The following is a 21,229-nucleotide window of genomic DNA, read 5'->3' on the forward strand; positions in this document are numbered from 1 at the left end:
GAAAATATTTATTGTGTATAATATAGTAATAGATGCTACATTATAGCCTTTACACAAAGGCAAAATTCTCCCTATTATAGAAAATTACAATTCGAATATAGAATATTGTAAGTATACAATTAGGGGCTTCCTAGGTACTTCAGTGGTAAACAATCCACCTGGCCATGCAAGAGATTTGGGGTTGATCTCTGGGTTGGGAAGATCCCCTGGAGAAGGAAATGGCAACCCACTCCAGAATTCTTTTTTTTTTTTTTTCTTTTTTTTGGGGGCTGGAGACTGAGTTCAATCACCAGTGATCCACAATTCAATCAATTGTGCCTTTGTAATGAAGCTTCCACAAAAACTCAAAAGAACAGGATTCAGAGAGCTTCCTTGTTGGCAAACACATGGAAGTCTGAGAAGAGTGATGTTCTCGGAAAGGGCATGAAGGCTTTCCCCATACCTTGTCCTATGCATCTATTCCATCTGGCTGCTCCTGAGTTATGTCCTTTTATTTGTTGCTTAGTCTCTCAGTTGTGTCCACCTCTTTGCAACTCCATGGACTGTAGCCTGTCAGGCTCCTCTGTCCATGGGATTTTCCAGGCAAGAATACTGGAGTGGGTTGCCATTTCTTTCTCCAGGGCACTCCAGAATTCTTGCCTGGGAAATCCCATAGACAGAAGAGCCTGGTGAGCTATGGTCCATGGGGTTGCCAAAAGCCAAACAGGACTTAGTGACTTAACGACAGACTATATCTGGAGAATCCCTTGGACAGAGGAGCATGGCAGGCTATGGTCCATAGTATCCCAAAGAGTTAGACACAACTGAAGCAACTTAGCACTATACAATAATTGCACACACTGTTAAAGAACACAATAAGTTAACTGTTCACGCATTTCATATACTAGCATTCAGATAAGAATTAGTTATCCAAAAAAAAGCCGCTCAGTTACTTTCAGGTAGTGTTAAAAACTTCTATCATTTAACCTTTTGAACAGTCTTGCTGGGCATGCGTATTATTATTCCTATCCTATTTTTTTAAATGATTGAACAGTATTTGATATAAGAACAAATATTTCCTAGAATGTGATTTATGAATTACTTGCATCAGGCTCAATTTGTTAAAATGCAGATTTCTGGCCACAACTCCAGGCTGCTTAATGAAAAGCTCTGGTATATGGGCCTCCAGAATTTCAACTTTCATTTTTCAGCTTGATAATCATTAGTCTAACATGTAACATAGAGGAAAGAATCTGATTAGGGAAACGACATAACAATAAACAGTCTTTCTTTTTAATGTCACTGGCCTTGGAGAGAAGGGGAGAAATCGAAAAGACTGTTAAATCAATATCCCTATACCAGGCAGCCACTGACTTTAAAAAACTGTGAGTGGAATATCTTCATACTATAATGTGAAAGGGATAAATGATTGTTCAAATAAATAAGAATCTATCTGACTTTATATCTACCTATACATTCATGATCCAACAATACTTTCATGAATTTTAGATTTCATGAATCTAAAATTCATGAAAGTACTTAAAAAGTTAAATAATTCAGAGTGGTATAGTGATCACACATAAAAAGAAACTGATTTTCATTGTTTTACAGTAAAGGGCAGTGGGGGGAAATGTAGAATAAATTTAAAAGGAATGATAAACATGTTTATGGTGCTAGAGAAAAAAAATGATTTATTTGGAGGGCCATGAAAGACTAACTCAAAGATTATTATCCAAAGATGAATAGCAAAAAACAGTGTGTTGCAATAGAACAGGTTAAAGATGACTAGGGCACAGACTACAAAGAGACAGATGCCAGAAATTATTATAGTCAGCATGATTATGCAAATAATTCAGTGGGAATCTGACAGGAAATTTTGATGATCCACACACATTTCAGTTCTTAAATGATCTGCCATTAATGGCTTTGATTATTGTAGTCTACTTAGAGAATTAAGATTTATGAATTTCTATAAAGATGGTAAAAATACTCGATCTTAAATCAGTCATTGGAAGAACTTGTGGAACAGCAAATGCCTAACATAATTTTTCAAGGTAGGCAACAAGAATAATGACTTCTATTTGATTTAATATCTCAAAAAAGATTATTTTTTAAGACTGGAACAAATGTAGATGAATGGAACATATTTTATCTTTGGCCATAAAACATTATTTTATAAGGAGTATAGGGGAAATTGCCAGGTGATCATCAGTTGCTTGAGAAACTGAATTGCTAAAATTAATTATTTCTCCAGCACAGTCTTTGAGACTTATTTCCAGTATGTAACAAAGAAAATATTCCTTGAAAATTAAGAATCTAACTGTACTTCCTCAAAACAGAAGAGAGGAGCATCATGACCACTAGCAAGCAATATAATTTATCTAACATAAATAATGGGTGCCAAGCTATGGATAAAATAGAAAATTAATCAAATATTGTTAACAAATACCAGCTGTACTATTTAAATAATTTCAAAATTTGGAATAAAACATTACAGCATTATTATCCTCTTTGTTTAAAAATCCCTCACTTCCCTTTTGGAGTTCTAAAGACATATTTTTAATAATTTTCTAAAATACATAAAACACATGATGTCATATCAGAACATCTGATCAATTAGCATTTACTCCAGTTCCTAAGCAATTCCATTTTCTTTCTTCTAAGCATCTCAGTATAATGATGAGCCCTGGAGGTTCTTATCTCTAGTAACATAAAATGTACCTCAGATCATTTCTCTTATTTAACTTGAACCCTGATTTAGATTGCTGTTGTAATTGCTGTTTCTTAATCAGCAGAGGTAATGTAAGGAGCAAATTTTGATATTTTAATCAATATTTCAACATGATTGCACAAAACATCTTTGTATACATCACTTGTATAACAAAATTACCAAATAATCAGTATTATTTTTTTCAACGGAGCATGGAAAATATCTTCAGTGGTCAATCAGAAAGATTCGACAAATGTAAAATGACATAAAACAAAAACAAATTTTGCAATGATTAGAATTCATTCTAGCAACATGTTTGCAAAATCTGCCTAAACATGTCTGCCTAATTATCTTTGGACTGTATAAACAATTAGAAACTGAAGAACTGGAACGATTTTCTAAATCATTCATCCATAGAAACACAACTAAGGAAGAAAAGGAATGACTTTTTAAAACCAATGATTTTATTGGTTTTTCACTTGATTATACTTATTTGAAATATGCTCATTTCATTACCTGACTTCATAATATAGACAGAGTCAGAACTGGCCTTAAATTTATTTATCTATTTTAATGATTTATTGGTAATATAGTATATGATAAATATATGTGAAATATGTTAATTTTTATAAAAGTTCTGAATAAAACATTTGGATAATGCATGAAAAGATGACAAAATAATAATTATAATGATATTAATTTTCATTTAAATCATGTTCCATATGTAATATAATTAATCAAATAACTATATTCTTGAATAGTAGCATTATTGTCAATTATTCTGATTTTGAATAATTCCTTTCATGAAACAAAATAATGCTTTTGTGAAAAAAAAATTTTTTATAAATTGAATTTGTCAGTATGATGATTTTATGAGCTCTTGCCTGTGTTTTAGGACACCCAATACTGTCTTCACAAATACCACATAAAATTCACGTGGCATCATAGAAGCCTAGTTCCGAAACAGATTCAGCTATCTGAATTGGCTATGACAGAATTGGCAGAGACCTAGAAATTGCAGTCATTTAGTTTGGCCACCATGCCCAAAGAGATCTACTTGGAATGACTCTGGAATCTATTATTTTGTTGTGTACAACTATTCTTGATATGGTGGTATTTGACAATCATTTTAAATAAGAACCAAAGCCAATTTAAATGGTTTCTCTATGGATTTCCTCTGACAGATGCACAGAGGCATCTGTGTTAGCCAGCAGACCTTATTCAAACATAGCTAAAACCATTCCAGCATTCATTTTGATGCAATCAGCTAATTATATGGTTATGATTTATGTTTAAATGAAGAATTTTAATCAGATCTATTATTTTAATCCTCTGTTAAACTTCCCATCATAATGTCAAGGTTCCTGTATGGGCAAGACAAATTCTCTGAATGAAAATTTCAGCATATTCTCTTGATTTCATGGTAATAGAATTATGATCTTACATGGGAAAGTACTATATTTCCTTATCTTTGATTTAGAAGAGTAAAAATTCTGCAGTCTGAACTATGAGACAGATGACCACTTACTCTTTGGTAATTAGTTACACTTTGGAGTTAGAAGCAGCAAAAGTAAATTACAGAAATTTAATAAACAAGGATTTGCTTGACAGGCAAGCTCCATTTTTATAGTAGCATAATTTTCAGTATTTCTCAAATTAACCTCAATTTTTAATTAAAATTTCAGTTTTGTTACAAAATCTGCCAAATTTAAGTTTAACATATAATAAAGAAAAATGAATGTAAACTTTAAAAGAAAGTATTTTAACAAGTGAAGTCCAATGGAAGTTACTCTCAGCATACTGACAATATGTGGGAAATAAGCAGAAATCTCTATTAAGTATTCATGAACTATGATAGTTGGTTTCTCTTTCATTTCATTTGCTTGAAGTCACCACATTAGCAGACTTGTGAGTTTTGTTACTCATTGATTTGTTTTGTGTTGTTTTTATCTTTCCAGGTGCTCCACCAACTGGTCAGGCACACAGTGTGAGAGGCCAGCCCCAAAGAGCAGCAAGTCTGACCATATCAGCACAAGTAAGCTTCTCAGATTAATATCTTTGGTGTCTCACATAGAATAGAAATCATTGTTTTCTTCTTACACCACCCATCTTTCTTCTTACCCATCAACTGAGGGAACTGAGTCTTGGAAAACCTGCTTCATGGAATTTTGCCAAAGACCCACTTCAATCCAGGTGATTTTTGAAAGATGAAGCACTGAGCTCCTACCTGGTGACAGGATCAATCATTAGGTACTCTTTCAGGTTCTGAGGGTTCATCTCAAACTTTGGCAGTTGTCAGAACACACACCTGCAAACCTAGCATGAGCTTTTCTTAGGAAATGTGTCAGCTGCAAAAGATGCAAATATCACAGTAGATGTGAGAATGCTGCAGGAAAAAAAATAATTTCATGTTTTAATTAAAATGTATTATTCTTGAAGTGCATTTCAAAGTGTTGTGGAAAAACAAACTTAACCAGTTAGTCCCAAAGTGATAAAGTATGTTAACAAGCAATTTTTAATAAGGATCCTAGTTGCTTTACTGCTTCCTTATCTTTAAAGTACTGGTTTTGAAGTATAGTAAAATATAGTTCAGTATTTTGCAAGTTTTTTTGTGTGTGTAGCTGTAGCCTTAGGACATGTCTCTGATATGAAGATTCATCTATATCAACATTTTGTGTCTCCACAGACACATTGGAAGACAGTGTGTGTGTTGGAAGGCATTCTGTGTCTTTCAATATCTTTAAATGATTTTATAAAGATTTTCAAAATAAAACTCTGAAAGAAAAATTTCTCAGTTCACACATATTAGCACTAATGAATGAGAAAGTTTTGAGAAATCTGTAATAACTATCAAGTAAGTAAATATATTCTTGAAGAGAAAAAAACAGTATCTCTGGTTTATGAAGACTTAGTAATTTTTTCTAGTACTTCACTGCTGGTATTGTGCATATGAAAATAAAATACTATGGAATTTGTGAAAAAGGAAAGATATTATCAAATTCAAAAGTGTATGATTTTTGTGGTTATATGGCAGAAACCAACATAACATTGTAAATCAATTTTCCTCTGATCAAGGAATAATTTTTTTAAAAACAGTATATGATTTTGTACCTTAGACAAAGGTTCCCAGTGTTTGCTGATTTACTTGTCTGTTGTACCTGTCCCCAAATAATTTATCATTGCTTGAAATTCTTCCAATGACACTATCCAAAGTTCCACCACTTAGAGATTAACTCGGGCTAATAGGGATGACTATCTTTGAAAAATGACAATTAGGCCTAGAACAAATAACCTTAGAACTGAGTACAGAACAAATAACCTTAGAACTGAGTACTTTAATTTGGAGATGTGAGGTAAGTGATTCCAGTCAAGGAACATGTGGGGTTAATTACCTTAGCATTTGTGTGTTGTCTTAAGAAAGGGAAGGGAGAAGAACTTAACAAAGATATGGACATGTAATTATAGGAATAGGGCACCAGGATTTGATGAATGGGTTCATAAAATATAGTAGAGGTGTAAAAATATACCTTGCCTAATTTAATATTTCAAAAGAAAAGCAAAAGAAAAAAATACTCTTATCTATCTCTCTTCCAGGATCATACTAACATTATTACCAATAATTCTTGGGAAATACCAATGTATATGATTTTGTGAACTAGTTATAAGACTCAGTCATCATCAAAAGCATTTTTTAGTGGAAAGAAATGCATTTGATGTACCAAGCTATAGAACACACTGAGGTAATAAACTGATAATTAATGAAGATATAGTATTTTAGCCTTTTATGGTAATTTCTCAATTATGTACGATAAATAAAAAATATTCTTTTAGAGAGGTAAAACAATTTTAAATATTGATAAAACTCTGAAAGGAAACAGAGTAGAATGTCAATTGAATTTTCAGTTTATATATAAGGCCCATCTACAAGGGAGAAGTTTGGGTGCTGGAAGATGATCTTGAGGGGTGTGCCAGTTGTATTTGTTGAAAGGTGATGTCTTCAACCACTTGTATCAGTAACAAGCTCCCGTATAAGAAAAATGTCTCCAATTACATGCAGCAGCTCTAAAACGGGGACCATCACATGGAAGGAGGCGTGTCGAGTAGTGGTAACCCCTTTTTCAAGGATTCTGATGCTCATTCTTCCATCACTGATTTAAAGTCATTAAATTTAATGGAGGTATCAAGGCACATTGAAAGGACTATTAGCTATGCAAATGTCAAATTATCTCAGGTTTGAGCGAAGTTGACCAAATAATGACTCTATTAAAAGGTACTTATCGTCAGACATTTGTGCTGAGAGAAACTTGCCTCAGTAACTTTGAAAAGAGAGGAAAGGTAGTTAAGCCAATCTTTCCTAAGGTAGGAGGGCTATTTTTATTCTGTCAGGTAAGCTCCAGTGGTTTTTGAATTGTTGTCAAATGTTCCCCGAACCTGGGCAGAAGTCATCTGTTTTATGGATGGATGTTTTAGGAACATGTCCTCAAACCTGCACTTCTACTCACAGTGAAGCATTCTATAATCGTTGGGCCTTGGTGCCATCAGGAATATACTGCCTCTGTCAGCCTCACTTGCGTCAGCTGGCACGGAGATTTACCTTTCTAATTGATGAACAACTTTCTTAATCAACTCTGAGTAGTCATACTGAGGTTTTCTAGCCCTTGCTGTTTGAAGTGTCTAAAGATCAGCCTGTGGAATTAAGCAGATCTATTATTCTAGAACCCCGCTTAAGTTCTACTTGAAAAAGTTAGTCTGAAAATTCTGATTTGTAAGAGTTTTAAATTAAGGATGATTAAATATTTTTATATACTCCTATTTTAAACTTACCTGAAGTTTTAAAGGAGTGGATACTCAACGTTTGGATTAAGCTATTCATATCTGCTACGATTAAGGAGGATAAACATACCCACAGCATTTGTCGGGCAATACAGTGATGCTGTATTTTATTGTAGTGACAAGGAATGTGTGATATCTGTTAGGGAGTTATACGTAGCTTCTGTTTTCCTACTTTATCTTTTTTAAACCATGATATTTCAAAAAATACGGATTATACCAGAGAATTATAAACGTGCAAATATAGAGATAAAAATGCTACAAAATCATGCATTTGTCCTAATTCTCCCAAAGCAAGTATTTATTGAGCCTCTACTAAGTGTCAAGTAATGTCTAGATCCTAAAGCTGAATCAGTGCATACAACAAACAGTGCCTCTTCTCATGAAGCTGAGAGGGGCTAGAGAGCAGAGAGCAGGGGAGGATTAATTTAAAAAGAAAGCAAGGAAATAAGTAAACTTTTGGAAAATAATTGTGAGTCTTGATTGGACCTATTAAGGAAGTAAAAAAGGCACAGAAATAGAGACTATCAGAAGAGAACTGATATCAAGAGTGATTTCTCTGGGATGGTGATATTTAAATTGACTTGAATGATTAAAAAGGGGAGGAGAGACTAAGGGTATTTCAAACAATAGGAGTATCAGATACAAGAATCCTGGAGGGATTGAAAGAAGACCAGTGTCCTGGCACAAAGGGGACAAGAGTGAGAATGGTGCTAAGTGAGGATGGTTATGAAAGACCAAATGATAAGCATCCTCCTGGAAATCCCTGGAAGGATAAAATAAGTTTGGAACATGATTTTTTTTATGATTTTTAAAATTATATTTTATCAAAATGGTTAATAAATAGCAGTCTAGTTATTATATATTTACATACACATATACACTCACATTTATGCATATACGTAAACACAAACTTGAGATCTGAATATATAGCAGCAAGTCAAAAGAGGTCATTGTAATGGTATAATTTATGCTTATATTTTTCTACTATAAGTTCAACCAATAAATAAAAGATTCTTTTCTTTAACCTTCATGAAGCCTTCTGGTTTCCATCCTAACCTCTTGAAACAGCTGTCTTGTTTGTGAGATACTTCTTTTTGATCTCTTCTAGTTAATTCATTTATTACTCCATACACTCTGCTTTGCAATCCATAATTCTTTGACCTCAGTTTTCAACTCTTTGCCAATTACTCCCAAATTTCTGTCTTCAATCCTGATTTCTCTCCTGAGTTTGAGACATGTATACCACTGCACAATTGTTGTATCCATATCAATGTCATCTCTGTCTATATCTGTATATCTATATTCTACAGGAAACTGATGTTCAGTGTTTCCCAAAATAATCTCATTCCCTTCCCCAATCAGCCGGCCATTTTAATGCACCTTATTTTGCCTTCCTGTCTACACAGCTGGCCACAGAAATTTACCCAAGCAACACTTAGGAGTCACTCTTAACCTTCCTTCTAAATTGACTTCAACAATCTATTCAATAGATGTTACTTCCTAAATTTTCTTCAACATTATCAGCTTGAACATTCCTTCCTAACATCCCTTTGCTTCTCTCTTCAGTCACAGCTCCCTCCAACACCCTCCACTCTACTCTCCAGTCAGGCTGTTCTTTAATCTTTTCTCCTCCAGGTCTTCACATTTCTCTCCCTAGATTAATTCAGTATCTCCTCCTCCACTCGACCTGCATTCTCTTTCATGGGAATAAAGAGGACTTCCATCAGGTTTCAGAGACATACCAACCCTCCTCTTCTATCCCAGATCTAGTTGGCTCCTCTATGTTTGCAGAGCTGCATACTTTCACTAGGCTAGTGCATATCACTGTGAATAAACCCATGTGTTTGTCATCTTCCAGTATACATCAAACAACATGAGAGGAGGGACATTTCTATCCCCACTGAGAAGTATAGTAAGTGTTGCGTGTGTGGGACATAGCAACACTTAAAAATATATTTGCTAATTGAGAACCAAATGGACAGTCCCTATGATATCTTAGGCACTGTGCTATCTACAAAACCTAGATAGATAGCTTATGCCCCCAAATTACAAATGAACTACTCTCTACAATATGTTGTGAAAAGTGAAAAATAGAGTTATGCATGGAGTGATACAGCAATATGTATTTTGAATTAGTCAGTAAACATGTATGAGCACTTTCTGTATAGTAGACACACTTCTATTTACATTACTGTGATGCATATGTTAATGATAACACTCATTTTATTAATGTGTAAACTCGGACAAAGATAAAAAATTGGCCCCAGCGTATGTCCTAGTGAGATGAGATTTGAACAGAGGTAGCCTGGATACACAATCTGCTATCTCAATTGTGATGCTGTACTTCCTCTCCCATGGAAGATGTTTCTTCTTGGCATAGCAATTTGATAATATAGTTCTTTCAAATGGAAAAGCGTTACATAATGGGGCCTCAGAACAACTTTGCAAAGAAAGACTGGCTCTATTTTCTTTTTTTAAATTAATCTATTTATTTTAATTGGAGGCTAATTACTTTACAATATTGTAGTGGTTTTTGCCATACATAGACATGAATCATTTTCTATAAGAAAATTGTTGAGATTTCCTCTTCACCCAGTAAGTACAGAGTGTACTTTTTAAAAAAATCTGTTTAGAACAGTCCACCAACAATATACTGTTAAAAAAATCACCTGTAATAGACCTTGATTGTTATATGTTACAATATGATATTTACTGCCATGTACATTGCTTGGAAAAAATACTTCTTTTGATAAATACCTATATAATATTCTAAAAATATATGTAGTTTCCAGTTGTTTCCATGCATATAAACTATTTTACAAAAAAAAAAAAAAAAAGAGAAAAACTTGCCAAATTGCTACCCTGCATTATTTATCTACTATATTGAAGATTATCACAGTTACCTTGATAGGTTATATGAACATATTAGAACAGTAGGCTGTTAAACAGAGTGCTTGTAATGTAAAGGACTGGAAGCCATCTGTCATGGGGAAAAGAAAAACGAAGGTCTTTTAATCTTTTTTTTCTAGCATGCATAATTAACAGCATTTCTACCTAATAGGAATAAAAGAAACTATGTAGAACAAGTAAAATCTAAGTATCTAAATAATTTGCAATTGCTTGGAGGAGAGAGTAACTTTATGTACCTTAAAACCAATATTGGTATTTTAAACCTACAAATTTACCACAAATTTTAGCAGAAAAAAAAAAAAAAAGATAAAGTGAGGATATTTATAAAGCCATGATTAATTAAGTCAATTTATGAAGAAACCAAGCTGCTCACTGGTATTTAAAATTTGTGAACAAATGTTAATTACTATCCAAGGTGCCAGATTCTCTACTTCTATTAAATACTAATAATTGCACGTGCATATAGTTCATTTTCCCCAGTCCAAGAAGGTAATAAAATATCAACCTCACTCAATTATATAGTGCTGGTAGCAACATAAAAAAAGAAAAGAAAATGAGTATTACATTTCAGAAACTGACTAAAGAAAGAAAGCCATATTTTTCCTTACATGAAAGAGAGAGTTATTTGATTATTTCAGACAAGCTATTTTTGAAGTTTCAAATTGAAAGATTATCTTATATATGTCCTTTCTTTAATAAAGAATTTTTGGTATTTTAGTAACTGATCTCAAATGCTGGGAAAGATTGAAGGTGGGAGGAGAAAGGGATGACAGAGGATCAGATGATTGGATGGTATCGCTAACTTAATGGACATGAGTTTGAGTAAACTCCGGGAGTTGGTGATGGACAGGGAGGCTTGGTGTGCTGCAGTCCATGGGGTCGCAAAGAGTTGGCCACGATTGAGAGACTGAACTGAACTGAACTGAAGCAGCTGTTTATTGTGCTTAATATCACCATTAATTTTTTATCATAGTACATGTATATGCAGAGGACAATTCATATATTTAATAACTCTTAATGTTTTATTCCTGAACCATTCAAGATCCTCACATTAAAATTTAACTAGTTTGGGTATTGCTTTGTTTCTCATTTTAGACAATGATTAAGCTCATTTGGCAGTTTCAGTCAGATGCTTTTCCCAAATAAGCAAAGGCTTTATCTTATGGGTACTAGATATTTGTCTGTTGGAAATGTGGGTATTGGGTACTTGATAGAGCTACTTAATACTCTCCTGTTATTAGGCAATGCTTGCATTCTGTTTTCTTCCTGCCTAAGTGACATATGACCCTAGGTGTATCTTACTATGGATCACATCAGTGGCAAAGAGGTATTGTCTTCTTTAGGAAAAAAACAAAAAAGATTGCTTTTCTTGCCAAAAAAACTAAGACCCACTTTCTATGACCACTTTTGAAAATCTATTCCATAGAACTTTTACTCCATTTGGAAAATGAGTGATACAACCTAAGCTCATTCTTATAAATGTATGGGAAAAAAGGGAAAGTAGACATTTACAACATAAGCCAAGCCCCCAGATATGGTTTGTTGAAACTGTTCTGGAGCTACAATTTGAGAAAGAGAATCCTCTTTGTTCCCCTACTTTGTAGAATCAAGCTAAAAGCCGTATGTGGTAGGTCTTCATGTCTCTATTTTTACGGGTGGAGAGCATGAGCCTCAAATTTTAAATAACTTTTCTAAGGTTTCAATTCAGGTAAGTTGTGAAACTATTATTTAGGCTGCTGCTGCTAAGTCGCTTCAGTTGTGTCCGCACTCTGTGCGACCCCATAGATGGCAGCCCACCAGGCTCTGCTGTCCCTGGGATTCTCCAGGCGAGAATACTGGAGTGGGTTGCCATTTCCTTCTCCAGTGTCCATCCAAATCCGACACTGTTGCCCCTTTTGCTTTCCCAGGCTGCCATCTAACTTGGCCATGTACTTATGGCCAGATATTTATACCTAAAGGAGAAAAAAAAAAAACAACTAATGATGGAAATATAGCCAGGCAAATTGCAGAAATGTGTATTCAGTCAGAGTTTATTTATTTATATCTTTGCAAATAGATGTCTGGTGAGAACAAGACTCAGACTGACAAAGAAGTCAGTATTTCTAACCTCAGGTATTTAATTATAACATATAAATAAAAGATATCTAAAGAAATGTTTCCAGTAGTTCAAATATTTAATAGGAAAAATGACTTTGCAGTAAAGTAGTGATGAACTAGGAATATAGACATTTGGCCTAAGCTTTATTGTTATTATGTCAATGGTCAAATGATTTGATGTAATAAAGTGTTGTTATGTCCATCTTGACTTCATTTTGTGTGTTGATCTGTTCATTCATTTCTTTTTCCAGGAAGCATAGCCATCATTGTGCCTCTCGTCCTCTTGGTGACTTTGATAACCACCTTGGTAATTGGTTTAGTGCTTTGTAAAAGAAAAAGAAGGTAAGAGGCAGTATTCTAGACTAACAGTAAATAAATTACATAAGTAGTTATAGAAACAGTGCTTTTTAAAAACTTCTTAAAATGTGATTTACTTATTCCAACTGCATAATTCTGTGTTTTCTGAGCCATTTTATCCTTCTTTCATTTTAAGCAATTATAATTCAAACAAACTTTCTCTTATATTATATTGCTAGAATGGTTACATTTATTGTATATATTCTAACAAAAATTACAAGGGAATATATTAAACTTTCAATAGAATTTTACATTTTGTTAGTTTTTCCTTCAAATAGCAAAAACCTCTTAAGAACATTTTATAATATTAATGTGTTAGATTATCAATGTCAATAGAATGATAATGATTATGTATTATATGTCACAAATTGTGTATTTCATTCATAAATTATACATTTGTTGATTTTATATATTTCAATTTATATGAATGCACAATTAAAAAGATCTTTAAGCAGTGAGTTGTCTGTGGGGTGATTATCTGGAACCTAGAGTTTGTAAGTCAGTTTTTGCATTATGTAAAGGAATTTTAGCCCCATGACTTGGGGATTGAAAACAATTTCAAAATTTCTTTGTAACTGTTTTTTATGAATGTTTTTCAGGAACAAAAGGGGAAAAGTAGAAAGTAAAAGAGTAATTAATTATATTCAGTTTCAACTAATGTAGTATTAGCTATTTACAACGAATGTTCCAAGTGCGTTTTTTATTGGTAAATCTAAATAATTTGGGAAAATGATGTATTACAGTAAGAATTTTTTGTCCCTCTGTGAATCAATGACTGTCATTTATTTTCAATGTATTTTATGTATGAGTGTTCCACCAGTTCTATAAAAATGTCATTAAATCTGCAAATACAGTAGTTTCATACACCATGTTGTGATATTTAGACAACTCATATAATGTTCACATTTTATAGGACAAAAACTATAAGAAGACAGCCTATTATTAATGGAGGAATAAATGTAGAAATCGGCAATCCATCTTATAATATGTATGAGGTCGACCATGATCACAATGATGGAGGTCTTTTAGATCCTGGCTTTATGGTAGATCCAGCAAAGGTAAAGTTTTAAGATGATGGACTATGAGCACTAATATTATTGAGTTATTTCTCTATAATATGGTTCTGATTTTCATCACTATTTCTTTTATCTGAAGTTAGATTAAAGAACTAGGATTTATTGAATGTTATAGTCTCTTCTAAAGAAAAAATAAAATTATGGACTGCATTCACCTGAAGCATGAAGTCAATGTAACATATTTTAGAAAATATATATTCACTTAATTTACAAGCATAGATGTCTTAGTCAAATGTACTAAGGTGCTGGCACATCTAAATATAAGCCTGGTGAAATTAAATTTTATTAAAATTTATTTTTTTAATTTACTTAAAAAAAAAAAAAAAGTACAGCATTTCATTGCCAAAATAAGTACTTCATTTCCAGTAATGTTTCACTGATGAGTCCACTAAGCTATGTCCTTGGATTTGTTTATAATCATATCACTTTTAAACAATATTTTTCTACCTGTTATAACATTTTACTTATTGGTTTGAGACTTATCTGTGATATTTATATCCTAAAAACCCACAGTCTTTTTTAAAAATTTCTGTTAGTACTGAATGCTCAATTTGGAAGTTTTTATAAAAAAATAGATAAATGATACAACATCTAGGTAAACTTGCAAAGATTTACTTCACTTTATTATCCAAATATTTTGCATGATAATTATAGAATATTTTACTATGAATTAAGAGCATCAGTTTGCTAATATGGAATGATATTCTAAGCTTATTTATTCATTAATTAAATGGTTCTTTACATTCTAATATATTAAAGGTGTTATGTCCAAAATGCACCTTTATATTAAATAATTATATTAACCACATGGCTCTGTACTCATAGCAACAGCTGTTCCCAAAGAAATTGAAAAGGTCTCTTCCATTCAATCTACTCTGAATACATGGCCAGACTTTCTAAGCCCAAAACTGGTGATCTGAAATTGAAGTATTCATTTCTATGAAAAGAAATCAATCATTATTTATAGAAAAAAATGTTATCCTATCAGAAGATGTTGTAAATGTTTTCTTCATTAGAAATAATTTTCAGTTACTATAAATTATTAATTCAGTTACTAACTCCTACATTTGAACTTTGTCATGAAATAAATTCTCATAACCTAAGTTTCAGTGTTTTCTATTGAAACTAAAAGCTATACATGCTGTCCATACTGTTGTTTGATAATTTTTTTATAAAGGAGAAAGAGATCTTAATCAATAGACTTCTCATATTCTAATAATTTTTTCTTAGGAACAAAATACATTACCTGTAAATATAATATGGGCTGATGAGGATATATCTCATGCACTGCTATGAACAGGAGAGTTCTCATTTTCCCCATCATTTTACTTCTACTGATAGAATTAAGCCAATTTTTGATACTTAAAGGGAATAGCTTTTTAATATTCCATTTATTTTTTAATGTTTACTCTAGGAAGATAAAAGTATGCTTCAGGGCCCCTCGAGTATATTTTAATATATTTAGCAAATAACATTCAATAAATATTTATTTACCAATTTTCTGACTGACTGACCAAAATTTCATTAAATGTGACTTAGATGGCTGATTCTATTAGAATTTATTCTAGAAGTTGGCTCTAATGTTTGAAATAGAAATATGAATTGTTACCTAAGAAGTAACTGTAGAAAATATGTTTATAGGTATAGACAATTTTGAAAAGTGGATGACCACACCAAAGCAACCTTAATGATGAAATGTTTTTCATAGATTTTCCATTTGTTACAGTTGTTTGATATATTCATGATGTAATCAAATACAAACTTGATGACATGTAAAGACTTTTGTAGAATGTATCTGTTATTTTCAAAAATGGATAAATTTCTCCCTCAATGGTACCTTACAAATGAATTGAAATAATTAATAAATTTTATTTTTAAAAAGGTTTGTCTATAGAGACATTCACAGAATACTTTGAAAAGCTCAGAAAAGAGGAACTGGTATCTATTGATTTTATACACAAACTCATCTCAGTCCTTACTTAGATTGTTTTTAATATCATCTAAGTGAGAATTTGTGGGGAAATAAAGAGACAATATTGACCTGAGTTTATGTTTAAAATCTTTTTCCTTAGATATTTGTCCATGTTTCAAACTTTATGATGATTCATTGTTAAGAGTTGATAGATTTTTAAAAATATGTATGTTCATTAAAATCCCTCAACTTTTAATCTAGCTTTTTTATTTCCTTTTTGGCCACTAATAAGTATTCTGTGATGAATATGAGTGTACCAGATTGACTTTTTCTGCCCTTAGACCCCAAAAAACTCTAAAACCATTGTTCTTGCATGGAGTTTAGTGAGCCAAAAAATTAATTTTCTTTAAACTAGAAAGTCAGATTTCTCAAAAAAAAAAAAAATTCATTTTTATATCTCACATTTTAAATTTCATCTGTATTTTCTAAAAATATAGAAGTCATGCACCTTTAATTAGAGCCAGTCAGATATTTGAGTGTCCGGAAGGGGCTCCTATCAGAACTTTTCAAACAGAAAACTTAAGTGAGGGAGGCTGATGCATTTTTCACAGGGCTCTTAGCAAATATATGCTTTTTGGGGAGGGAGAATGAAGTTAAATAAATGGAAATGGGTGTAGGTTTCTAGGTACATGTTATAAGTAAGCTAGACTAAGAGAAATGTCTACTGTAAAGTATGGATCTAATATTAATAGATGTTTCATAAATTATTGAATCTACCATAAATATACTGTTGATGCCCCAGGGCTGAAGAACATAGCTTATGTTATTTTTATGACTTAACATGAGTTTGTGTCAATGAAAATAGTTCCATGATATTAGATCAGAAACTAAAATTCTCTGTTTACACACAGGCCAGGTACATAGGGGGAGGGTCCAGTGTTTTCAAGCTTCCACACACAGCGCCGCCCATCTACCTAAACTCTGATTTGAAAGGACCACTAACTGCTGGGGTGAGAGAAAACTCATTACTCCATATCCATTCCATCACAGAATGCCTCACAGTCAAAAATGATTACTAGACCTAGATAGGGACTTAGCTTTAATGATTTTTAATTAACAAAAGGTTTCAAAACTGCATTAAACTTGGGAGTTTATGTGTCCTGCTTATGCAAGATTACATGCGAAAAAAACGTTATCATTTTAGGCAAGCTATTCAGTAGAAATATCTCTTCTCCAAAATTTGAAAATGTTAAAGCTCTGTAACAATAAACATGAGCATTTGCTATTCTTAGAATAGAAATCTCTAGCCAGAAATGTAAACTGAAGAGTTTACATTTAAATTTATGTTTGGCTTTATTTTCTATTAAGATGCTTCGTTTAGTATCTGCAAATATGGTGTCCTTTTAAATAAAAATACACTACAAAATGTGGCATCATATGGAGACATTAGAAATGGTGTATGAAACCATTCTTAAAAACTTTTTATGTAACTGGTTTCTAGAGAAAAGGGCTTTGTCTAAAGTTTGTTGTTGTTTAGTCACTAAGTCATGTCCAATTCTTTTGCGTCCCCATGGACTGCAAGACTCCTCTGTCTATGGGATTTCCCAGGCAAGAATATTGGAGTGGGTTGCCATTCCTTTCTCCGAGTGATCTTCCTGACCCATAAATCAAACCCCACGTCTCCTGCATTGCAGGCAGATTCTTTACCATTAAACCACCAGGGAAGTCCTGTCTAAAATTGCGTGGTTCATATTAGACAGGAGAGGGATTAAAGACGATATTAAGATTCTTAGGATTGAATGTTCTCACCCTTGTACCTCTCTCTCATCAGCTGTTTTTCATTCTCATTTTTTATCATGTTTGTCTCATTTGCATGGATCAAAAAATGTAATATTTCTTTATTATGATAAAGGTTTAACATTCTGTTTTATAAAGACAAAATTTTAAAATGCAACTATGTAACAATCTTGGGTTAAGTTAATAAGACAATTTGGTTTAATGTTTCCTGCTTTTATATAAAGTTGCAGTCAATATACCTTTAATGAAGATTTCTTTAGGCTTTCAGTATGTCAGAGCTCCCCTTAGGTTCACAAGTTACCTGAGAAACACACAATTATGTTTTTATCTAATACATACTAAAGTTGATGAAAGCATATAAACAGAATTTAAATTATATTTATATAATTATTATTTAGTAAGTTAAGTACAGTGCATATACATGTTAACATGAAAAGATATCATTGAAGATAAATTAAGGTAGTCAAAACAGGTAATAAAAACATTTTTTTTTTTCTTCAGCCAACAAATTACTCCAATCCGGTATATGCGAAATTGTATATGGATGGGCAAAACTGTCGAAACTCCTTAGGAAGTGTCGATGAAAGGAAAGAACTGCTTCCAAAGAAAATAGAAATTGGAATCAGAGAAACGGTGGCATAATCGGAGATACCTTTTATATGCTGTACAAATGTATAAAATATAAGGATTACTTTTGTATGTTCCAACAGTATTCTACTTGTTTTGGCATCAGCATTACCTCTTCCTTTATCTTTTTTCTGGTCAATTGTTTTCTGAGTTTTCTGGGTTTTATTTTTTGCTGATGACTCTTGATTGACCATTTGTATGGTATTTTTATGAAAAAGAACTGCACTACAGTACAATTTACAACAATGCTGCTGATGACACACCTTTGAATTTGTTAAAATTAAAAACAACATATTCCTTTGTAGTGTGAATATAAGCAATCTATTTTATATGAACTTCTTTGGTTCTATTTAATCAACAAAGAGAATCTCTGCACATTTTCATTATATGGTCTGAAAGCTGTAATACAATATCAGTTAATTTTCTGTTTCAGTTTATGGAAGAGCGATTGAATAGTCAACTCTCTTCTTTGTGCCCTTTAAGACTGATTCAGACTGCTGAAAATATATAGCTCTCACAAGTTCCACATCACCAGCTTTGAAATTAGTCTTAGGTTGCCAAGTGATAGATGAGAATTTTGAGGAAAAAAAAAAAAACTTTAAGAATTTATAAAACTAATAATTTGCATGAACACATATGACTACATTTTCCAAAATTTAGTGGACTCTATTGTGATATACTAAAAGTATACACCCTATAAAAATAGTTATATTTAGGTATATAACATAGCAAAAATATAATTGAAAGTGGAAAGATCACACTTGCTATGGGATAAGACATTTTGTTTTCCCTTGGTCCTGAGGTCAATAACCAGCCTAGAACACAACAGGGCATCAAGCACTCATGTCTTAGGAATTTCCTCCCAGTCACATGCATTTTGTGGAGGATTGACCCAACCCCTTAACACACAGAACACTAAAGAATACAAGATAAGCACACAAATTGGTGACACAATTTCAATTATGTGAATGCATTCTATTTGTGAGGCCAAAAGGAATAAGCAAGGCAGCCGTTATGGTGTAAAGTAATCAGTAGCTGTTTTCCATATACAATATGACTGGTCTATGATCTGCCCTATCCAAAATATGTTCTTAAAGGACTTTCCAAGTTATGAAAGAACAATCATCTGCCCATTATTAAAGGTGGAGAGTATACATGCTGACCAGTTACTCTGATTTCTCTGGTTATGCAAAACACATGGATCCCATTCACTTGCCTGTTTTCAAATTTCGATGGAAACAAGTACGATTTATTTAAGTTGTATAAAAAAAAAGTATAGCATTTTTATACAAATATCTTTAAAGGCACAAAAGATTTATTCACAAGGTATGGAGGGCTTTTTGTTCCTCTGATAGACATGACTGACTTTTAGCTGTCATAATGTATTAACAGATGAAATATGTTTGTGGCTGTTCTTTATCCCTTTGTACAAGCATTAAAAAAAAAAAAAAAACTGCTGTTTTATAAAGAGACTTTTTGTTGTACTATGTGCATGCATACTACCTATTTCTAAACTTTGCCATATTGAGGCCTTTATAAACTATTGATTTATGTAATACTAGTGCAATTTTGCTCGAACGATGTTATGCATATCATAAATTTTTCCAGGTTCTTGTTTAAGTACATTTTTTAAATTGAACAGTATTTTTCATTTTGGTTATAATAGTCATTTTGCCTATGTTTCTACAATGAAGTGTTAAATACTTTATAAAAAATTGTTGACTGACTTATTTAAATGAAATTCTACATATTTAAGTGCTTGTGTTGGGTAGTTTTTAAAAAGAAAATTCTTGTCTTTACAGAGTTTAATTTTCTTAGGAAGCTATTTTAGTCAACATGAGATGTAATTTTTGTTGTATCTTTAGAACATACTCTCTGGGGTAGCACTGATTTCATTGCATCGTTTTTCAAATCACAATAGAGAAGGCATTTCTCTTTTTGAAGTGGAAACATTCTCTTATGAAGTGGAAACATGTCCCTTACTTTTTCCTTTTCCCTGATACACATGGCTTGTCAGAGACTCCATGTTGCAGTAGAAAGATTGGTTATATACACAGTAGTGTGACAATTGTTTTGAAATAAGCCAAAGTTCTTCCTGTTTCTCATTCTCAAAATAGGTACTTTATAGAAAACTTCGGTTCCACTAGATGCTGTGTAGACATTATTTTCTAAATGGAATGATTACTAGTGTAGCTACTCGGAGTATTTGACTAGAGATGACAGTGTAGGAGGGTCTGATTGAATAGAACTATCATTGAGCTTCATTATCTGATGGGATCTTCATATATAAGAGCTTTATGACTGCAAATGAAATTATTGTTTGAAAGAGAAGAACCCACATATTGAAATGACTTCAATACAACTAACATTAGTATTAACTATCTAGCAAATCCTATGCAATATACAACACACCAACTTATACCTGGCATCTATGACCTATTTTCTGTCTAGCACACTAATTAAAGCTATATCAAGAGAACTCAGGATGTGCTTTTTAACCCTTAGATCCCACCTACATTGTCATAGCCCTTATTTTGCAGTGTGTTTCGCCATACCAGGCTGGTTCAAGCAAGTCCATTGTGAAGGCCACAGTATTTCTAGTTGCCATTACTTTGCATTCAATCTTTACAGAACAAAGATATTGGCAAAAACCCAAAGTTTTTTTTCTATAACTTTAACTCTTTCTATTTCAATTATCTATTATCTATTTCTATTTCAAAAACTCATGTAAATGCTAGAAGTTCAGTTCAGGTCAGTCGCTCAGTCGTGTCTAACTCTTTGCGACCCCATGGACTGTAGCACGCCAGGCTTCCCTGTCCTTCACCAACACCCAGAGATTATTCAAACTCATGTCCATCGAGTTGGTGATGCTATCCAACCATCTCATCCTCTGCTGTCCCCTTCTCCTCCTGCCTTCAATCTTTCCCAGCA

The 21,229-nt window shown here is 32.8% G+C and overlaps 1 protein-coding gene across 1 annotated transcript in view; it reads left to right on the forward strand.

Moving 5' to 3' along the window:
- Nucleotides 1-20,908, forward strand: part of LRP1B (LDL receptor related protein 1B) — a 2,167,013-nt gene extending 2,146,105 nt beyond the window's left edge. Inside the window, exons 87-91 of the mRNA XM_070768349.1 lie at nucleotides 4,648-4,724; nucleotides 12,781-12,871; nucleotides 13,800-13,944; nucleotides 16,786-16,884; nucleotides 18,173-20,908. Coding sequence (XP_070624450.1) covers nucleotides 4,648-4,724; nucleotides 12,781-12,871; nucleotides 13,800-13,944; nucleotides 16,786-16,884; nucleotides 18,173-18,313 — 553 coding nt within the window. The 3' untranslated portion in view covers nucleotides 18,314-20,908. The remainder of the gene's footprint in view (nucleotides 1-4,647; nucleotides 4,725-12,780; nucleotides 12,872-13,799; nucleotides 13,945-16,785; nucleotides 16,885-18,172) is intronic.
- The last annotated feature ends 321 nt before the right edge of the window (nucleotides 20,909-21,229 follow it).

This window comes from Bos indicus, chromosome 2, assembly GCF_029378745.1.
Source record: "Bos indicus isolate NIAB-ARS_2022 breed Sahiwal x Tharparkar chromosome 2, NIAB-ARS_B.indTharparkar_mat_pri_1.0, whole genome shotgun sequence".
In the NCBI taxonomy this organism is placed as follows: Eukaryota; Metazoa; Chordata; class Mammalia; order Artiodactyla; family Bovidae; genus Bos; species Bos indicus.